At 44.0% G+C, this 20,068-nt stretch overlaps 1 protein-coding gene across 1 annotated transcript in view; it reads left to right on the forward strand.

The window, feature by feature from the left end:
- The window catches only part of LOC309551110 (putative cation-transporting ATPase 13A4), a 203,764-nt gene that overhangs the window by 22,814 nt on the left and 160,882 nt on the right, over positions 1 to 20,068 (forward strand). Inside the window, exons 7-8 of the mRNA XM_082251556.1 lie at positions 17,042 to 17,173; positions 19,561 to 19,731. Coding sequence (XP_082107682.1) covers positions 17,042 to 17,173; positions 19,561 to 19,731 — 303 coding nt within the window. The remainder of the gene's footprint in view (positions 1 to 17,041; positions 17,174 to 19,560; positions 19,732 to 20,068) is intronic.

Raw genomic sequence — 20,068 nt, forward strand, 5'->3', positions numbered from 1 at the left:
TGTCCCGGACTTTTACCGAACTTTTCCCGGACACCGAACCCCATTGAAGTCAATGGGGACCCGAACTTTAAGGCACTAAAATGGCTCTAAAACACCAAAGGAAAGGGCTAGAGTGCTGCAAATGGCAGCAAAACGTAATTAAGAGCATGGCAAATGCTCTGCAAACAAATGTGGATAGGGAAATAACTTAAAACAACAAAAAAAAACAGAAAAATAAAACAATGTTCTTCTTCATCTCTGAAGGACGAGGCCCATATGGAGTAGGAGGGAGGTTGAGGTGGTGGTGGATGTGGCGGTGACATAGGCGTGCGCACAGGGTGTGCTGGGTGTGCCTGGGCACACCCTAATCACCTAGGGCACATAGCATTGCCAGTGAGGAGATGGGAAAGATCTCCCTGGGACCTGCTCTGCTCTATTTCTCCTTGCCTACAGGTACATGGCCCCGATACATTACTCTCCCTGCTGGCAAACACATGCATGTGTATTTCAACTTTGGGGTGCACACCTTAATGCAATAGGCTGCGCACACCTATGGGCGGTGTAGGTGGAAGCGGCGGTGGAGGAGGACCAGGGCCGGATTAACAGCATCATGGGCTTGGTGCTGAGGATTTTGAAGGGCCTTAAGGGCCGTGCCTTGCCATGCACCCAGAGGAGGAAGGGTGCAGCCATGCATGCCTAATTCAACATGGGATGCTGTCTCTGAAGCCCATAAACACATCCATGCATCGCCAACTGTCCCTCCTTGTCCGGCCTTCACGCTGTGTGGGGAGGTTCTGAGGGTGCTGCCTGGGGAAGCGAGCATAGAAGCCAGACTTCTGTGTTTACAAGTGACAGAAGAGCGGTAACAGTGAATATGGCCAACCCGGGGCCTATATAAAAGGTAGGGGCCTGGAGCTGCAGCTCCAATAGCCCCTACATTAATCTGGCCCTGAGGAGGAGGACGAGGTAGCCAACACTGCTTCTTTTCAAAAATTTTAAATGAGGGTACACCCCAAAAGAGTGAGAAAGAGCAAAAATGGAACAATGGGTGGGTAAGGTCGGTATCCATTGCTATTCTGCATAAGGTACGGAAAAGTCCCGTGGGATCCATGCCTGGTTCATTTTAATGAACGTGAGCTTGTCCACATTGTCTTTGGACAGGCGGCTGCGCTTGTCTGTTATAACGCCCCCAGCCGTGCTAAATACCCGTTCAGATAATACACTGGCTGCAGGGCACGCCAGCACCTCCAAGGCGTAAAGGGCAAGCTCAGGCCATGTGCCCAATTTGGAGACCCAGAAGTTGAAGGGGGCAGACCCGTCATTCACTACATGTAGGCGTGTGCACACATACTGCTCCACCATGTTGGTAAAATGCTGCCTCCTGCTAAGACGTTCCATCTGAGCTGCTGGTGCTGCTGTTTGTTGTGGCGTGCTGACAAAGCTTTTCCACATTTCGGCCATGCTAACCCTGCCTTCTGAGGTGCTGGCGGTGCCCTGGTTGCGTTGGCGACCTCCTCCTCCTCCTCCTCTGCCTTGTGCTTCCACTGTGGCCCCGCTGTCAGATGGGAATGCCAGCAGCATGGCGTCTACCAGCGTGCGCTTGTACTCGCGCATCTTGCGATCGCGCTCCAGTGAGTGAATTAAGGACGGTACGTTGTCCTTGTAACGGGGATCCAGCAGCGTGGCCACCCAGTAATCAGCACAAGTTAGAATGTGGGCAACTCGGCGGTCGTTGTGGAGACACTGCAGCATGTAATCGCTCATGTGTGCCAGGCTGCCCAGAGGCAACGAAAGGCTGTCCTCTGTGGGAGGTGTATCGTCCGTGTCCTCTGTATCCCCCCAGCCACGCACCAGTGATGGCCATGAGCTGGCCTGGGTGCCACCCTGCTGTGAACATGGTTCCATCTCCTCCTCCAGCTCCTCCTCCTCCTCATCCTCCTCATCCTCCAGAACTGTGCCCCTGCTGGACAATTGCGTCCCTGGCGTTTGCGTGTGCAGGAACCCACCCTCGGAGCCCCTTGCGAATGACTGCCCTGAAAGCCTTGGAAATGTTACCTCTTCATCCTCCTCCTCCTCCTCATCCTGTGCCACATCCTCTTCCATCATCGCCCGAATTGTTTTTTCAAGGAGGCATAGAAGTGGGATAGTTAAGCTGAGAACGGCGTCATTGCCACTGGCCATGTTGGTGGAGTACTCAAAACAGCGCAACAAGGCACACAGGTCTCGCATGGAGGCCCAGTTATTGGTGGTGAAGTGGTGCTGTTCCGCAGAGCGACTCACGCGTGCGTGCTGCAGCTGAAACTCCACTATGGCCTGCTGCTGCTCGCACAGTCTTTCCAGCATGTGCAAGGTGGAGTTCCACCTTGTGGGCACGTCACATATGAGGCGGTGAGCGGGAAGGCCGAAGTTACGCTGCAGCGCTGCCAGGCGAGCAGCAGCAGGGTGAGAACGCCGAAAGTGCGCACAAACGGCCCGCACTTTCTGCAGCAGCTCTGACATATCGGGGTAGTTTTTAAGGAACCTCTGCACCACCAAATTCAGCACATGCGCCAGGCAAGGGATGTGCGTCAAACCGGCTAGGCCCAGAGCTGCTATGAGATTTCGCCCGTTATCGCACACCACCAGGCCGGGCTTGAGGCTCGCTGGCAGCAACCACTCATTTGTCTGCTGTTCCATGCTCCTCCACAACTCCTGCGCGGTGTGTGGTTTGTCCCCCAAACAGGCAAGTTGTAAAACTGCCTGCTGTCGTTTACCCCTGGCCGTGCTGAAGTTGGTGGTGAAGGTGTTACGCTGTCCGGATGAGGAGGCGGTAGAGGATGAGGAAGCGGAGTAGGAGGAGTTAGGAACAGGAGGCAAACTGAAGCGCCCTGCAATCCTCGGTGGTGGAAGGACATGCGCCAAATTGCTATCCGCCTCAGGCCCATCCGCCACTGCATTTACCCAGTGTGCCGTTAGGGAGATATAACGCCCCTGACCGTGCTTACTGGTCCACGTATCCGTAGTTAGGTGGACCTTGGCACAGATGGCGTTGCGCAGTGCACACCTGATATTTTCCCCCACTTGGTTGTGCAGGGAAGGGATGGCTTGCCTGGAAAAGTAGTGGCGGCTGGGCACGACGTACTGTGGGACAGCCACCGACATAAGGTTTTTAAAACTGTGCGTCTCCACCAGACGGAATGACAGCATTTCAAAGGCCAATAATTTTGAAATGCTGGCATTCAGGGCCAGGGATCGCGGGTGGGTAGGGGGGTACTTCCTCTTCCTCTCAAGTGTTTGGGAGATGGAAAGCTGAACGCTTCCACGGGACATTGTGGAGATGGTTGTTGGTGACCCAGGTGGTGGTGTTGCTGACAGATCGTCTGTTTGCGGGGTGGCAGGTGCCGGTATCACTACAGATGTGGCTGGAGCGGCCGAGACTGCAGCAGAAGAGGAAGCAGGATGAGCCAGAGACGTTTCTTGGTTTTGAAGGTGTGTACTCCACTGCAGCTCGTGCTTTGCACTTAGATGCCTGATCATGCAGGTTGTGCTCAGGTTGAGAAGGTTTATGCCTCGCTTCAAGCTCTGATTGCACAGGGTGCAAACCACTCGTGTCCTGTCATCAGCACATTTTCTAAAGAACTTCCACGCTAGAGAACTCCTTTGAGCTGACTTTGGTGCGCTCGTTCCCTTGCTGCGTTGGGCAGTAGCGGGCGTAGTGTCTAGGGCACGGCCGCTCCGCTTCTGCACCCTGCTCCCTCTTCTGCTGTGCTGGTGGCTCTGTGCGACCACCGCCTCTTCCTCCAAACTACTCAGGTCACCTGCATGACGTTCATTCCATGTGGGGTCGAGGACCTCATCGTCCTCCACATCATCTTCCACCCAGTCTTCACCCCTGCCCTCCTTGTCGGTCTCCACAATGCTGAACGCCGCAGCAGTTGGCACCTGCGTTTCGTCATCATCGGAGACGTGCTGCGATGATCCTTGCATGTACTCATCTTGAGAAATAAGTGGTTGGGCATCGCTGCACTCAATCTCTTCCACTTCTGGGGCAGGGCTAGGTGGATGGCCCTGGGAAACCCTGCTGACAGAGTCCTCAAAAAGAATAAGAGACTGCTGTATGGCTTGGGGCTCAGACTGCTGGCCTGATTTGCAAGGGGGTGAGGTGAAAGACGGTTGGACATTGGCTGCAGGTGCCAACTCTGACCTTTCTGCAGTAGACTGGGTGGGAGACAATGTGAAGGAACTGGAGGCACTGTCAGCAGCAAACCAATCTACTATCGCCTCAACTTGTTCTGGCCTCATCACTTCTAGGGGCGTTTGATGCCCTACCAAATACTGATGCAGGTTCTGTCGCCTACTCACACTTGAGGAAGGTGTTTCACTTGTGCGTGTAGCTGGCACAGATCGACCACGTCCTCTCCTTGCAACAGGAGCTCTACCAGCAGCACCACGACCCAGGCCACGGCCCTTATTTGACGGTCTCCTCATATTTCTGTAATTTAAGATCTTGCCCTAGAAAGGTTTTTATTGAATAGCGGAATAGGAAATATGATCCAAAAAAGTGTATGTATCTCGCACGTACAAAACCACACTAGGCCCCAATTACTATTGTTTCTACCCCTAAAAGGATGGATGAGGAGTAGGAGGAGTATGGAACAGACAGCACCCTCAAATCTTCAGAAGTATGAGATGAACCCCAAAAACTTGGAAAGGTGGATCTCACACGTACCGACACAGACTATCCCGCAATTCAATTGATCCTCAAAGGTTTTTATTGAATAGCGGAATAGGAAATATGATCAAAAAAAGTGTATGTATCTCGCACGTACACAACCACACTAGGCCCCAATTACTATTGTTTGTACCCCTAAAAGGATGGATGAGGAGTAGGAGGAGGAGTATGGAACAGGCAGCACCCTCAAATCTTCAGAAGTATGAGATGAACCCCAAAAACTTGGAAAGGTGGATCTCACACGTACCGACACAGACTATCCCGCAATTCAATTGATCCTCAAAGGTTTTTATTGAATAGCGGAATAGGAAATATGATCAAAAAAAGTGTATGTATCTCGCACGTACACAACCACACTAGGCCCCAATTACTATTGTTTGTACCCCTAAAAGGATGGATGAGGAGTAGGAGGAGGAGTATGGAACAGGCAGCACCCTCAAATCTTCAGAAGTATGAGATGAACCCCAAAAACTTGGAAAGGTGGATCTCACACGTACCGACACAGACTATCCCGCAATTCAATTGATCCTCAAAGGTTTTTATTGAATAGCGGAATAGGAAATATGATCAAAAAAAGTGTATGTATCTCGCACGTCAACCACACTAGGCCCCAATTACTATTGTTTGTACCCCTAAAAGGATGGTTGAGCAGTAGGAGCAGGAGTATGGAACAGGCAGCACCCTCAAATCTTCAGAAGTATGAGATGAACCCCAACAACTTGGAAAGGTGGATCTCACACGTACCGACACAGACTATCTCGCAATTGAATTGATCCCCAAAGGTTTTAATTGAATAGCGGAATAGAAAATATGATCAAAAAGAAAGTGTATGTATCTCGCACGTACACCACCACACTAGGCCCCAACTACTATTGTTTGTACCCCTAAAAGGATGGTTGAGCAGTAGGAGGAGGAGTATGGAACAGGCAGCACCCTCAAATCTTCAGTAGTATGAGATGAACCCCAAAAACTTGGAAAGGTGGATCTCTCTCACACGTACCAACACAGACTATCCCCCAATTTAACTGATCCCCAAAGGTTTTTGATTAAATAGCGGAATAGAAAATATGATCCAAAAAAAGTGTATGTATATCACACGTACACAACCACACTAGGCCCCAATTACTATTGTTTGTACCCCTAAAAGGCTAGATGAGGAGTAGGGGGAGTATGGAACAGGCAGCACCCTCAAACCTTCAGAAGTATGAGATGAACCCCAACAACTTGGAAAGGTGGATCTCTCTCACACGTACCAACACAGACTATCCCCCAATTTAACTGATCCCCAAAGGTTTTTGATTAAATAGCGGAATAGAAAATATGATCCAAAAAAAGTGTATGTATATCACACGTACACAACCACACTAGGCCCCAATTACTATTGTTTGTACCCCTAAAAGGCTAGATGAGGAGTAGGGGGGGTATGGAACAGGCAGCACCCTCAAACCTTCAGAAGTATGAGATGAACCCCAACAACTTGGAAAGGTGGATCTCTCTCACACGTACCAACACAGACTATCCCCCAATTTAACTGATCCCCAAAGGTTTTTGATTAAATAGCGGAATAGAAAATATGATCCAAAAAAAGTGTATGTATATCACACGTACACAACCACACTAGGCCCCAATGACTATTGTTTGTACCCCTAAAAGGCTAGATGAGGAGTAGGGGGGGTATGGAACAGGCAGCACCCTCAAACCTTCAGAAGTATGAGATGAACCCCAACAACTTGGAAAGGTGGATCTCTCTCACACGTACCAACACAGACTATCCCCCAATTTAACTGATCCCCAAAGGTTTTTGATTAAATAGCGGAATAGAAAATATGATCCAAAAAAAGTGTATGTATATCACACGTACACAACCACACTAGGCCCCAATTACTATTGTTTGTACCCCTAAAAGGCTAGGAGTAGGGGGAGTATGGAACAGGCAGCACCCTCAAACCTTCAGAAGTATGAGATGAACCCCAACAACTTGGAAAGGTGGATCTCTCTCACACGTACCAACACAGACTATCCCCCAATTTAACTGATCCCCAAAGGTTTTTGATTAAATAGCGGAATAGAAAATATGATCCAAAAAAAGTGTATGTATATCACACGTACACAACCACACTAGGCCCCAATTACTATTGTTTGTACCCCTAAAAGGCTAGGAGTAGGGGGAGTATGGAACAGGCAGCACCCTCAAACCTTCAGAAGTATGAGATGAACCCCAACAACTTGGAAAGGTGGATCTCTCTCACACGTACCAACACAGACTATCCCCCAATTTAACTGATCCCCAAAGGTTTTTGATTAAATAGCGGAATAGAAAATATGATCCAAAAAAAGTGTATGTATATCACACGTACACAACCACACTAGGCCCCAATTACTATTGTTTGTACCCCTAAAAGGCTAGATGAGGAGTAGGGGGGGTATGGAACAGGCAGCACCCTCAAACCTTCAGAAGTATGAGATGAACCCCAACAACTTGGAAAGGTGGATCTCTCTCACACGTACCAACACAGACTATCCCCCAATTTAACTGATCCCCAAAGGTTTTTGATTAAATAGCGGAATAGAAAATATGATCCAAAAAAAGTGTATGTATATCACACGTACACAACCACACTGGGCCCCAATTACTATTGTTTGTACCCCTAAAAGGCTAGATGAGGAGTAGGGGGAGTATGGAACAGGCAGCACCCTCAAACCTTCAGAAGTATTAGATGAACCCCAACAACTTGGAAAGGTGGATCTCTCTCACACGTACCAACACAGACTATCCCCCAATTTAACTGATCCCCAAAGGTTTTTGATTAAATAGCGGAATAGAAAATATGATCCAAAAAAAGTGTATGTATATCACACGTACACAACCACACTAGGCCCCAATTACTATTGTTTGTACCCCTAAAAGGCTAGATGAGGAGTAGGTGGGGTATGGAACAGGCAGCACCCTCAAACCTTCAGAAGTATGAGATGAACCCCAACAACTTGGAAAGGTGGATCTCTCTCACACGTACCAACACAGACTATCCCCCAATTTAACTGATCCCCAAAGGTTTTTGATTAAATAGCGGAATAGAAAATATGATCCAAAAAAAGTGTATGTATATCACACGTACACAACCACACTAGGCCCCAATTACTATTGTTTGTACCCCTAAAAGGCTAGATGAGGAGTAGGGGGAGTATGGAACAGGCAGCACCCTCAAACCTTCAGAAGTATGAGATGAACCCCAACAACTTGGAAAGGTGGATCTCTCTCACACGTACCAACACAGACTATCCCCCAATTTAACTGATCCCCAAAGGTTTTTGATTAAATAGCGGAATAGAAAATATGATCCAAAAAAAGTGTATGTATATCACACGTACACAACCACACTAGGCCCCAATTACTATTGTTTGTACCCCTAAAAGGCTAGGAGTAGGGGGAGTATGGAACAGGCAGCACCCTCAAACCTTCAGAAGTATGAGATGAACCCCAACAACTTGGAAAGGTGGATCTCTCTCACACGTACCAACACAGACTATCCCCCAATTTAACTGATCCCCAAAGGTTTTTGATTAAATAGCGGAATAGAAAATATGATCCAAAAAAAGTGTATGTATATCACACGTACACAACCACACTAGGCCCCAATTACTATTGTTTGTACCCCTAAAAGGCTAGGAGTAGGGGGAGTATGGAACAGGCAGCACCCTCAAACCTTCAGAAGTATGAGATGAACCCCAACAACTTGGAAAGGTGGATCTCTCTCACACGTACCAACACAGACTATCCCCCAATTTAACTGATCCCCAAAGGTTTTTGATTAAATAGCGGAATAGAAAATATGATCCAAAAAAAGTGTATGTATATCACACGTACACAACCACACTAGGCCCCAATTACTATTGTTTGTACCCCTAAAAGGCTAGATGAGGAGTAGGGGGAGTATGGAACAGGCAGCACCCTCAAACCTTCAGAAGTATGAGATGAACCCCAACAACTTGGAAAGGTGGATCTCTCTCACACGTACCAACACAGACTATCCCCCAATTTAACTGATCCCCAAAGGTTTTTGATTAAATAGCGGAATAGAAAATATGATCCAAAAAAAGTGTATGTATATCACACGTACACAACCACACTAGGCCCCAATTACTATTGTTTGTACCCCTAAAAGGCTAGATGAGGAGTAGGGGGGGTATGGAACAGGCAGCACCCTCAAACCTTCAGAAGTATGAGATGAACCCCAACAACTTGGAAAGGTGGATCTCTCTCACACGTACCAACACAGACTATCCCCCAATTTAACTGATCCCCAAAGGTTTTTGATTAAATAGCGGAATAGAAAATATGATCCAAAAAAAGTGTATGTATATCACACGTACACAACCACACTAGGCCCCAATTACTATTGTTTGTACCCCTAAAAGGCTAGATGAGGAGTAGGGGGGGTATGGAACAGGCAGCACCCTCAAACCTTCAGAAGTATGAGATGAACCCCAACAACTTGGAAAGGTGGATCTCTCTCACACGTACCAACACAGACTATCCCCCAATTTAACTGATCCCCAAAGGTTTTTGATTAAATAGCGGAATAGAAAATATGATCCAAAAAAAGTGTATGTATATCACACGTACACAACCACACTAGGCCCCAATTACTATTGTTTGTACCCCTAAAAGGCTAGATGAGGAGTAGGGGGGGTATGGAACAGGCAGCACCCTCAAACCTTCAGAAGTATGAGATGAACCCCAACAACTTGGAAAGGTGGATCTCTCTCACACGTACCAACACAGACTATCCCCCAATTTAACTGATCCCCAAAGGTTTTTGATTAAATAGCGGAATAGAAAATATGATCCAAAAAAAGTGTATGTATATCACACGTACACAACCACACTAGGCCCCAATTACTATTGTTTGTACCCCTAAAAGGCTAGATGAGGAGTAGGTGGAGTATGGAACAGGCAGCACCCTCAAACCTTCAGAAGTATGAGATGAACCCCAACAACTTGGACAGGTGGATCTCTCTCACACGTACCAACACAGACTATCCCCCAATTTAACTGATCCCCAAAGGTTTTTGATTAAATAGCGGAATAGAAAATATGATCCAAAAAAAGTGTATGTATATCACACGTACACAACCACACTGGGCCCCAATTACTATTGTTTGTACCCCTAAAAGGCTAGATGAGGAGTGGGGGGGGTATGGAACAGGCAGCACCCTCAAACCTTCAGAAGTATGAGATGAACCCCAACAACTTGGAAAGGTGGATCTCTCTCACACGTACCAACACAGACTATCCCCCAATTTAACTGATCCCCAAAGGTTTTTGATTAAATAGCGGAATAGAAAATATGATCCAAAAAAAGTGTATGTATATCACACGTACACAACCACACTGGGCCCCAATTACTATTGTTTGTACCCCTAAAAGGCTAGATGAGGAGTAGGGGGAGTATGGAACAGGCAGCACCCTCAAACCTTCAGAAGTATGAGATGAACCCCAACAACTTGGAAAGGTGGATCTCTCTCACACGTACCAACACAGACTATCCCCCAATTTAACTGATCCCCAAAGGTTTTTGATTAAATAGCGGAATAGAAAATATGATCCAAAAAAAGTGTATGTATATCACACGTACACAACCACACTAGGCCCCAATTACTATTGTTTGTACCCCTAAAAGGCTAGATGAGGAGTAGGGGGGGTATGGAACAGGCAGCACCCTCAAACCTTCAGAAGTATGAGATGAACCCCAACAACTTGGAAAGGTGGATCTCTCTCACACGTACCAACACAGACTATCCCCCAATTTAACTGATCCCCAAAGGTTTTTGATTAAATAGCGGAATAGAAAATATGATCCAAAAAAAGTGTATGTATATCACACGTACACAACCACACTAGGCCCCAATTACTATTGTTTGTACCCCTAAAAGGCTAGGAGTAGGGGGAGTATGGAACAGGCAGCACCCTCAAACCTTCAGAAGTATGAGATGAACCCCAACAACTTGGAAAGGTGGATCTCTCTCACACGTACCAACACAGACTATCCCCCAATTTAACTGATCCCCAAAGGTTTTTGATTAAATAGCGGAATAGAAAATATGATCCAAAAAAAGTGTATGTATATCACACGTACACAACCACACTAGGCCCCAATTACTATTGTTTGTACCCCTAAAAGGCTAGGAGTAGGGGGAGTATGGAACAGGCAGCACCCTCAAACCTTCAGAAGTATGAGATGAACCCCAACAACTTGGAAAGGTGGATCTCTCTCACACGTACCAACACAGACTATCCCCCAATTTAACTGATCCCCAAAGGTTTTTGATTAAATAGCGGAATAGAAAATATGATCCAAAAAAAGTGTATGTATATCACACGTACACAACCACACTAGGCCCCAATTACTATTGTTTGTACCCCTAAAAGGCTAGGAGTAGGGGGAGTATGGAACAGGCAGCACCCTCAAACCTTCAGAAGTATGAGATGAACCCCAACAACTTGGAAAGGTGGATCTCTCTCACACGTACCAACACAGACTATCCCCCAATTTAACTGATCCCCAAAGGTTTTTGATTAAATAGCGGAATAGAAAATATGATCCAAAAAAAGTGTATGTATATCACACGTACACAACCACACTAGGCCCCAATTACTATTGTTTGTACCCCTAAAAGGCTAGATGAGGAGTAGGGGGAGTATGGAACAGGCAGCACCCTCAAACCTTCAGAAGTATGAGATGAACCCCAACAACTTGGAAAGGTGGATCTCTCTCACACGTACCAACACAGACTATCCCCCAATTTAACTGATCCCCAAAGGTTTTTGATTAAATAGCGGAATAGAAAATATGATCCAAAAAAAGTGTATGTATATCACACGTACACAACCACACTAGGCCCCAATTACTATTGTTTGTACCCCTAAAAGGCTAGGAGTAGGGGGAGTATGGAACAGGCAGCACCCTCAAACCTTCAGAAGTATGAGATGAACCCCAACAACTTGGAAAGGTGGATCTCTCTCACACGTACCAACACAGACTATCCCCCAATTTAACTGATCCCCAAAGGTTTTTGATTAAATAGCGGAATAGAAAATATGATCCAAAAAAAGTGTATGTATATCACACGTACACAACCACACTAGGCCCCAATTACTATTGTTTGTACCCCTAAAAGGCTAGGAGTAGGGGGAGTATGGAACAGGCAGCACCCTCAAACCTTCAGAAGTATGAGATGAACCCCAACAACTTGGAAAGGTGGATCTCTCTCACACGTACCAACACAGACTATCCCCCAATTTAACTGATCCCCAAAGGTTTTTGATTAAATAGCGGAATAGAAAATATGATCCAAAAAAAGTGTATGTATATCACACGTACACAACCACACTAGGCCCCAATTACTATTGTTTGTACCCCTAAAAGGCTAGATGAGGAGTAGGGGGAGTATGGAACAGGCAGCACCCTCAAACCTTCAGAAGTATGAGATGAACCCCAACAACTTGGAAAGGTGGATCTCTCTCACACGTACCAACACAGACTATCCCCCAATTTAACTGATCCCCAAAGGTTTTTGATTAAATAGCGGAATAGAAAATATGATCCAAAAAAAGTGTATGTATATCACACGTACACAACCACACTAGGCCCCAATTACTATTGTTTGTACCCCTAAAAGGCTAGATGAGGAGTAGGGGGGGTATGGAACAGGCAGCACCCTCAAACCTTCAGAAGTATGAGATGAACCCCAACAACTTGGAAAGGTGGATCTCTCTCACACGTACCAACACAGACTATCCCCCAATTTAACTGATCCCCAAAGGTTTTTGATTAAATAGCGGAATAGAAAATATGATCCAAAAAAAGTGTATGTATATCACACGTACACAACCACACTAGGCCCCAATTACTATTGTTTGTACCCCTAAAAGGCTAGATGAGGAGTAGGGGGGGTATGGAACAGGCAGCACCCTCAAACCTTCAGAAGTATGAGATGAACCCCAACAACTTGGAAAGGTGGATCTCTCTCACACGTACCAACACAGACTATCCCCCAATTTAACTGATCCCCAAAGGTTTTTGATTAAATAGCGGAATAGAAAATATGATCCAAAAAAAGTGTATGTATATCACACGTACACAACCACACTAGGCCCCAATTACTATTGTTTGTACCCCTAAAAGGCTAGGAGTAGGGGGAGTATGGAACAGGCAGCACCCTCAAACCTTCAGAAGTATGAGATGAACCCCAACAACTTGGAAAGGTGGATCTCTCTCACACGTACCAACACAGACTATCCCCCAATTTAACTGATCCCCAAAGGTTTTTGATTAAATAGCGGAATAGAAAATATGATCCAAAAAAAGTGTATGTATATCACACGTACACAACCACACTAGGCCCCAATTACTATTGTTTGTACCCCTAAAAGGCTAGGAGTAGGGGGAGTATGGAACAGGCAGCACCCTCAAACCTTCAGAAGTATGAGATGAACCCCAACAACTTGGAAAGGTGGATCTCTCTCACACGTACCAACACAGACTATCCCCCAATTTAACTGATCCCCAAAGGTTTTTGATTAAATAGCGGAATAGAAAATATGATCCAAAAAAAGTGTATGTATATCACACGTACACAACCACACTAGGCCCCAATTACTATTGTTTGTACCCCTAAAAGGCTAGATGAGGAGTAGGGGGAGTATGGAACAGGCAGCACCCTCAAATCTTCAGAAGTATGAGATTGTGTTCACTGTACCCCACAAAGATTGAGTTCACTGCACCCCACAATGATTGTGTTCACTGCACCCCACAAAGATTGTGTTCACTGCACATCACAAAGATTGTGTTCACTGTACCCCCCAAAGATTGTGTTCACTGCACCCCACAAAGATTCTGTTCACTGTACCCCACAAAGATTGTGTTCACTGCACCCTAAAAGGATGTTGTTCACTGCACCCCACAAAGATTGTGTTCACTGCACCCTAAAAGGATGTTGTTCACTGCACCCCAAAAAGATTGTGTTCACTGTACCCCCCCAAAGATTGTGTTCACTGCACCCCACAAAGATTGTGTTCACTGCACCCCAAAAAGATTGTGTTCACTGTACCCCCCAAAGATTGTGTTCACTGCACCCCAAAAAGATTGTGTTCACTGTACCCCCCAAAGATTGTGTTCACTGCACCCCACAAAGATTCTGTTCACTGTACCCCACAAAGATTGTGTTCACTGCACCCCAAAAAGATTGTGTTCACTGTACCCCCCCAAAGATTGTGTTCACTGCACCCCACAAAGATTCTGTTCACTGCACCCCACAAAGGATTTTGTTCACTGCACCCCAAAAAGATTGTGTTCACTGCACCCCAAAAAGGATTTTGATCACTGCACCCCAAAAAGGATGTTGTTCACTGCACCCCAAAAATGATTTTGTTCACTCCACCCCAAAAAGATTGTGTTCACTGCACCCCACAAAGATTGTGTTCACTGCACCCCAAAAAGATTGTGTTCACTGTACCCCCCAAAGATTGTGTTCACTGCACCCCACAAAGATTCTGTTCACTGTACCCCACAAAGATTGTGTTCACTGCACCCCAAAAAGATTGTGTTCACTGCACCCCAAAAAGGATGTTGTTCACTGCACCCCAAAAAGGATGTTGTTCACTCCACCCCAAAAAGATTGTGTTCACTGCACCCCACAAAGATTGTGTTCACTGCACCCCAAAAAGATTGTGTTCACTGCACCCCAAAAATGATTTTGTTCACTGCACCCCAAAAAGGATTTTGTTCACTGCACCCCAAAAAGGATGTTGTTCACTCCACCCCAAAAAGATTGTGTTCACTGCACCCCAAAAAGATTGTGTTCACTGCACCCCACAAAGGATTTTGTTCACTGCACCCCAAAAAGATTGTGTTCACTGCACCCCAAAAATGATGTTGTTCACTGCACCCCAAAAAGGATTTTGTTCACTGCACCCCAAAAAGATTGTGTTCACTGCACCCCACAAAGGATTTTGTTCACTGCACCCCACAAAGATTGTGTTCACTGCACACCAAAAAGGATTGTGTTCACTGCACCCCAAAAAGATTTTGTTCACTGCACCCCAAAAAGATTGTGTTCACTGCAGCCCAAAAAGATTGTGTTCACTGCAGCCCAAAAAGATTGTGTTCACTGCAGCCCAAAAAGATTGTGTTCACTGCAGCCCAAAGAGATTGTGTTCACTGCAGCTCACACACAGAAAAATGGATGTGGATCACTGACACCTGCCTATCTCCAATCCCACACCACACAGCAATATCGATTGTAGTTTGTAGAACACAGTTTCCCTAAAATTCAGCAGACTCTGTCCCTAACAGGATTGAGAAGAGATCGTAGATCAGGATTGAGTGCAGATTCACCCCACCCCCCACACAGCAATATCGATTGTAGTTTGTAGAAGACACTGACCCTATAATTCAGCAGACTCTATCCCTAAAATGCCTACAACTCGCCCTGCCTAAACACTCCGACCTGTCCCTCAATTCTATCCGGACACAAATGGTTTTTTCCTGCCTATCTTTCCCTAATCAGCAGCCAGCACATTGATGTGTGCTCTGTCCCTTAGCTAAGCAGCAGAATGACGCTGCTGCGGCGGCTGCCTCGAACTTATAAAGACTTGGTCACATGCTTCAGACGGCCAATCACAGCTACTAAGACATTTGCAGGCATGGCTGGGATGGCTTAAGGCACACCAGTTAAACGATTGTTGATTGGCTGTTGAAAGCCCGCCATGAAAAGAGCGCCAAAGCATGCAAAACCCGGAAATAAAACGACCGAACACGGATTTTTACCCGAACATACAGTAAAGTGTCCGTGTCCGTGTTCGGGTAAAAAAAATCCAATTATTCGGTACGAACACGAATAATACAGTCCGTGTTCGCTCAACACTACTTAATATCACTTTAACATCCACTGTAATTATCAATAAACAGATCATGGATCAATATGTTAGGAAATAAAACAATATAAGTTACATATATATGTGCTCCATCTAAAACTGAAAAGTAGAAGAACTTCCACAAATTGTTATAACTCAGTCTTCCATATCCACATGATAATCCTATGATGATTGCAATCAATAATAAAAAAAAAAAAAACCAGATATACTGAGTTACATGCAATACTGTATATGTGTGCTCCACCCTAATTTGAATTCAGGTAAAATAATCAGATAGTTACCACATCAGTGGATGTTATCACACACCATTCACTTGATTCAGTTTAGGGTGGCCAACACATCTATTGTATGTAACTTATTATTATTATTTGTGTATACAGGTGATTGATCAAGGTTACTTTAGAAGATTTGTTTCACTTTTTAGTTTTCAGTGGAGCACATATATTTTCTATTTATTTTTGTATAGGGTGGAGTATTTATCTAGGTTTTTTTTTATTATTAATGATTGCAATTTTCATTGCATTATTATTTATGTATATATGAAAAATGAGTTATAATAATTTGTAGAAGTTCTTTCACTTTTCAGTTTTAGGTGGAGTACATATATATTTCACTGATATTGATTTATTTCTCAACATTTGATCCATGAATTGCTGATTGATGATTACTGTGGATCTTGGCTTCACTTTTCACTTTTCAGTTTTGAGTGGAGAATATATTTAATTTTTGAAGTAGCTCAACGCATTTTAGTTTTTCAGTTTCTAGCGAATGTAGGTACACATTAAGTGTTTGCAGCTGCTTCTAATTAGGTTGATTTAAAAGAGAAGTATGGGAATGTTTCTTGTTTTAGAATCATACTTACCTAGGTGGATGCAGCATTGGTCCAATGCTGCATCTGTCCCCGGCTCTAAAGCTGAGAGCCAAACGATCAAACACCACCAATTGTTTGGTTCTCAGAGCTCCCTGAGTGAAGGGTTGGTGATTGTCAGTCACTGCTGTCTGCTTTGCCCCTTCATCTCTCACTGGAACGCTGGGCTGTGGAGGCTAGCCAAGAGGCTGAGCCAGGTGCCAGTCCAGGCATGTGGGCAGATATTTTGTTTTTCAAGGGCTGGTGACATGATATGTCTTTCCTAAAGCTAAAGAACACAACTATGTAACCTCCCTACCCCTGGTCTGTGACTGCACAGCAAAGAAACACTTTTCTTTTAGTATGTTCCATGTCAGCACATGTGCATGTAGGTACCTGATTGCCCAGTTCTGCCTCTCCAAAAATGAAAAAAAAAAAGAAAAAACACAACTGCATTCATTAGGGTTTTAATATCTGCCTGGAGTACAGATTTTCGTGTTTTCCTTATTTCTGTGAGAAAGGACCTTTTATTTGACCTTCCACTAATTTGAGACAATTTTATTTCCAGAGGTTGAAGAAGTGCAGTCCCAGTCTTTGGTCCCTGGAGATGTTATTGTACTAGGTGGAAAAAAACTTTTTCTACCATGTGATGCCATATTACTAAGTGGCGGGTGCACTGTGAATGAAGCAATGTTAACCGGTAGGTAACTATAGTATTTAGAAGAAGTTCCATTGAACATGTTATCTTACAGCCAGTTTGCCTGATTTAAAAGGAAAATTTAGAAGGAAATGCACAAGAGCGGGAGAGATTCCTGTGAGCTGGCAAGCTTTGGTTGCTGATTAGCATTTGAGTATTTGAATGAAATAAATTAAGAAAGAAGTTAAGATTCCAGCTAAATTGTACACTCTTGTTCAATGCAATCATTGTTTGCAGTATGCATTTACCATTTAAATATGGCTTATTTGTGGCTTATGTACAAATATGTTACATCAAGAAAACGTGGGTTAAATGTCAGCCAAAAAAAAAAGAAAAACTATTATGTGAATCTACTATTTACAAATTATTACATGTCCCCTCCTAAGTATGGGGATTCACATCTCTATGTGCGGAAATGGGGAGACGATCCTCCAACACTCTTTATCACAATGGGATTAAATCTGGGAAGCAGCTGCTAAGTCTTCCCAATGTGTGGTATGTAAGGACAATGCATTGGAGCTGTTTTGTGATTGGCCCTTCTGAGAGACAATATTAGGGATCCTTGAACAGTTGGTAAGGTTCCTTCTCCCTCTAGATCCCCTTCATTGCTTCCTGGGGTTACCCTTTCCCAGCATTTTTATATTTCTCCAAATGATTAGTTATGCATGTCTTAAAGGCAGCCAGGGGGCTCATTTTCCTTAAATGGGGTTCCTCCAAGCCCCCATCTCGGGCCCAACCTTTGAACACTATTTTAGAAATTTTGAGAATGGAGCACCTTACAGCCCTTCAACAGCAACATTTATGTAACTTCAGTTACATATGGGAATCGTGAGATTTATTTATTTTGATTTCAGAGCCTTAGTACATTAATTACATATGACTCATTCTGTCATGCATATAGCCATGATTCCTGGAAGGTTTATCTCTGCTATTTTCCTAGTGTCAATATATTTATGATTATTAACATTTTCTTTAGATCCTCTTTGTTTCTTTCAGAAAGTTTTTGTTCTGTGTTTTTTTTAACTGCTACGGTATTGTCCTTTTCTATACCTCAGCTTTGCACTTGGGTTTATATCTTTTTTATGTCTCATAACAATCTCTGTGCCCTGAGAACTTTTTTCCAACTTAAGCCATGATTGTATATAGTCTTAGTTGCACATTTCTGGTTACCTAATCTTCTACCCTCACTACTACATTATATTTATTTTGTCTTCTATGACTAAATGTAACTGTTAACTAGTGGTCTTTTGTTGGCAACCATTGAACACAATATTTCACTGTACTTCCACATTGTTTTTTTATGTCTTTTAATGTGAAAACTTTAATTAAAAATACAAATATAGATAAAAAAAACTATAATGTGACAAGTACCATGATTGGCAACTGAGGTATGAAAGATGTGTGCACGTGCACCAAAGAAAGGTTAGCGGCTGTTTGTTGGGTTATTGATACAAATAAGTGTAAGTATGGTTATTTATCATTACAAGAAGCATTCGTGATTAAATATTGAAATACATGTGTATATATTATGGCCTTAAGACAGATTTTGACATATCACTGTATGATTATATCATGTTTGGAGGCTGGGATTGAAATTTCTTGGGGAATAGCTTATAACCTGGTTTACCATCACTGACCTTGTTTTGTTTGATCAATGAGGACTAACTACTCCGCTACAGCATTTAGTAGCCTTTTTTTGGAGTTTAGATAATTATGGCAAGGTCTGTGGTTGTATACTTCTAATTTTACTCCCCAGCAACAGCAGGTAAAACTGTTAGGAGTTGGTATGTGTGTGCAGTAGATTTTGTACATGCGATTAGGTTTGTACATGGGTTTTGGCATTTATGACAATATTGTAATGTTTTATTGGGTAAAGGGTGAAGGGTTTACTTAATTGTAATTAACTTGCATAAGTGGATTCTGTGCAATAATAAATGTTTTCATACTGTACTCTTTTTTGGTTACTTAATATACACGCTACACTGCGTGGACATGTTTACATGGGCATACTTAAGCGTACATCTGTGTGAAGGTTTGTGTTTTCTCGCATGAATGCACAAGTGTTCCATGCATCCACATCCAGGCAGTCTCAAATATGTCTATTGGGATGCATGGCTGCATGGACAAATCTGCTGCTGCTTCTAAATAGACATCTGTGTGAGTGCATGATCCCTAACTCACAGTGTCTGCATATGCCTGTACACCCATGTGAAAAAGGAGAAGAAATGTATTGTATGCTAGGTCAAAAGTATATGTTCCTGGGTCAGAATTATTATCCTGCTGCCCTTTGCCCATATTTTTTAATAAAATTCATTGTATTTTCACAATACATAGGTTGAAAGTGTAATGTAAAGTCATCTTATTGACTTTTAACATGTTTCCTCTTTTAGGAGAAAGTATTCTAGTGACAAAAACACCTCTTCCAAATATTGACAACTCCGTTCCATGGATGGCACACAGCGGTGATGATTATAAGAGACATGTGCTGTTTTGTGGAACCGAAGTGATCCAGACAAAGGGAAATGGGCAGGATCTTGTAAAAGCTGTTGTCCTACAAACTGGTGTGCTATATATGAGTTATTTTTTTGTACTGAAAATCTCGGTATATATATATATATTTTTTTTCTTTATAAAGACATTGGGGTGGATTTTTGGGGATCTCCTAATTGTTGTGACTTGTATTTTTATTATTATTATTCTCATTAACTATATACAGAATTTATATAGCGCCAACAGTTTTCGAAAAGCTTTACAACAGGTCAGACCGTAAAGCTACAATACAATTCAACACAGGAGGATTCAGAGGGCCCTGCTCATTAGAACTTATGATCTAGGAGGGAGGGTCAAGTGATACAAAAAGTAATAACTGTGGAGGATGAGCTGATGGAGAAAAAAAAG

This window comes from Pelophylax lessonae, assembly GCF_965119305.1.
Source record: "Pelophylax lessonae genome assembly, chromosome: 3".
NCBI lineage: Eukaryota > Metazoa > Chordata > Amphibia > Anura > Ranidae > Pelophylax > Pelophylax lessonae.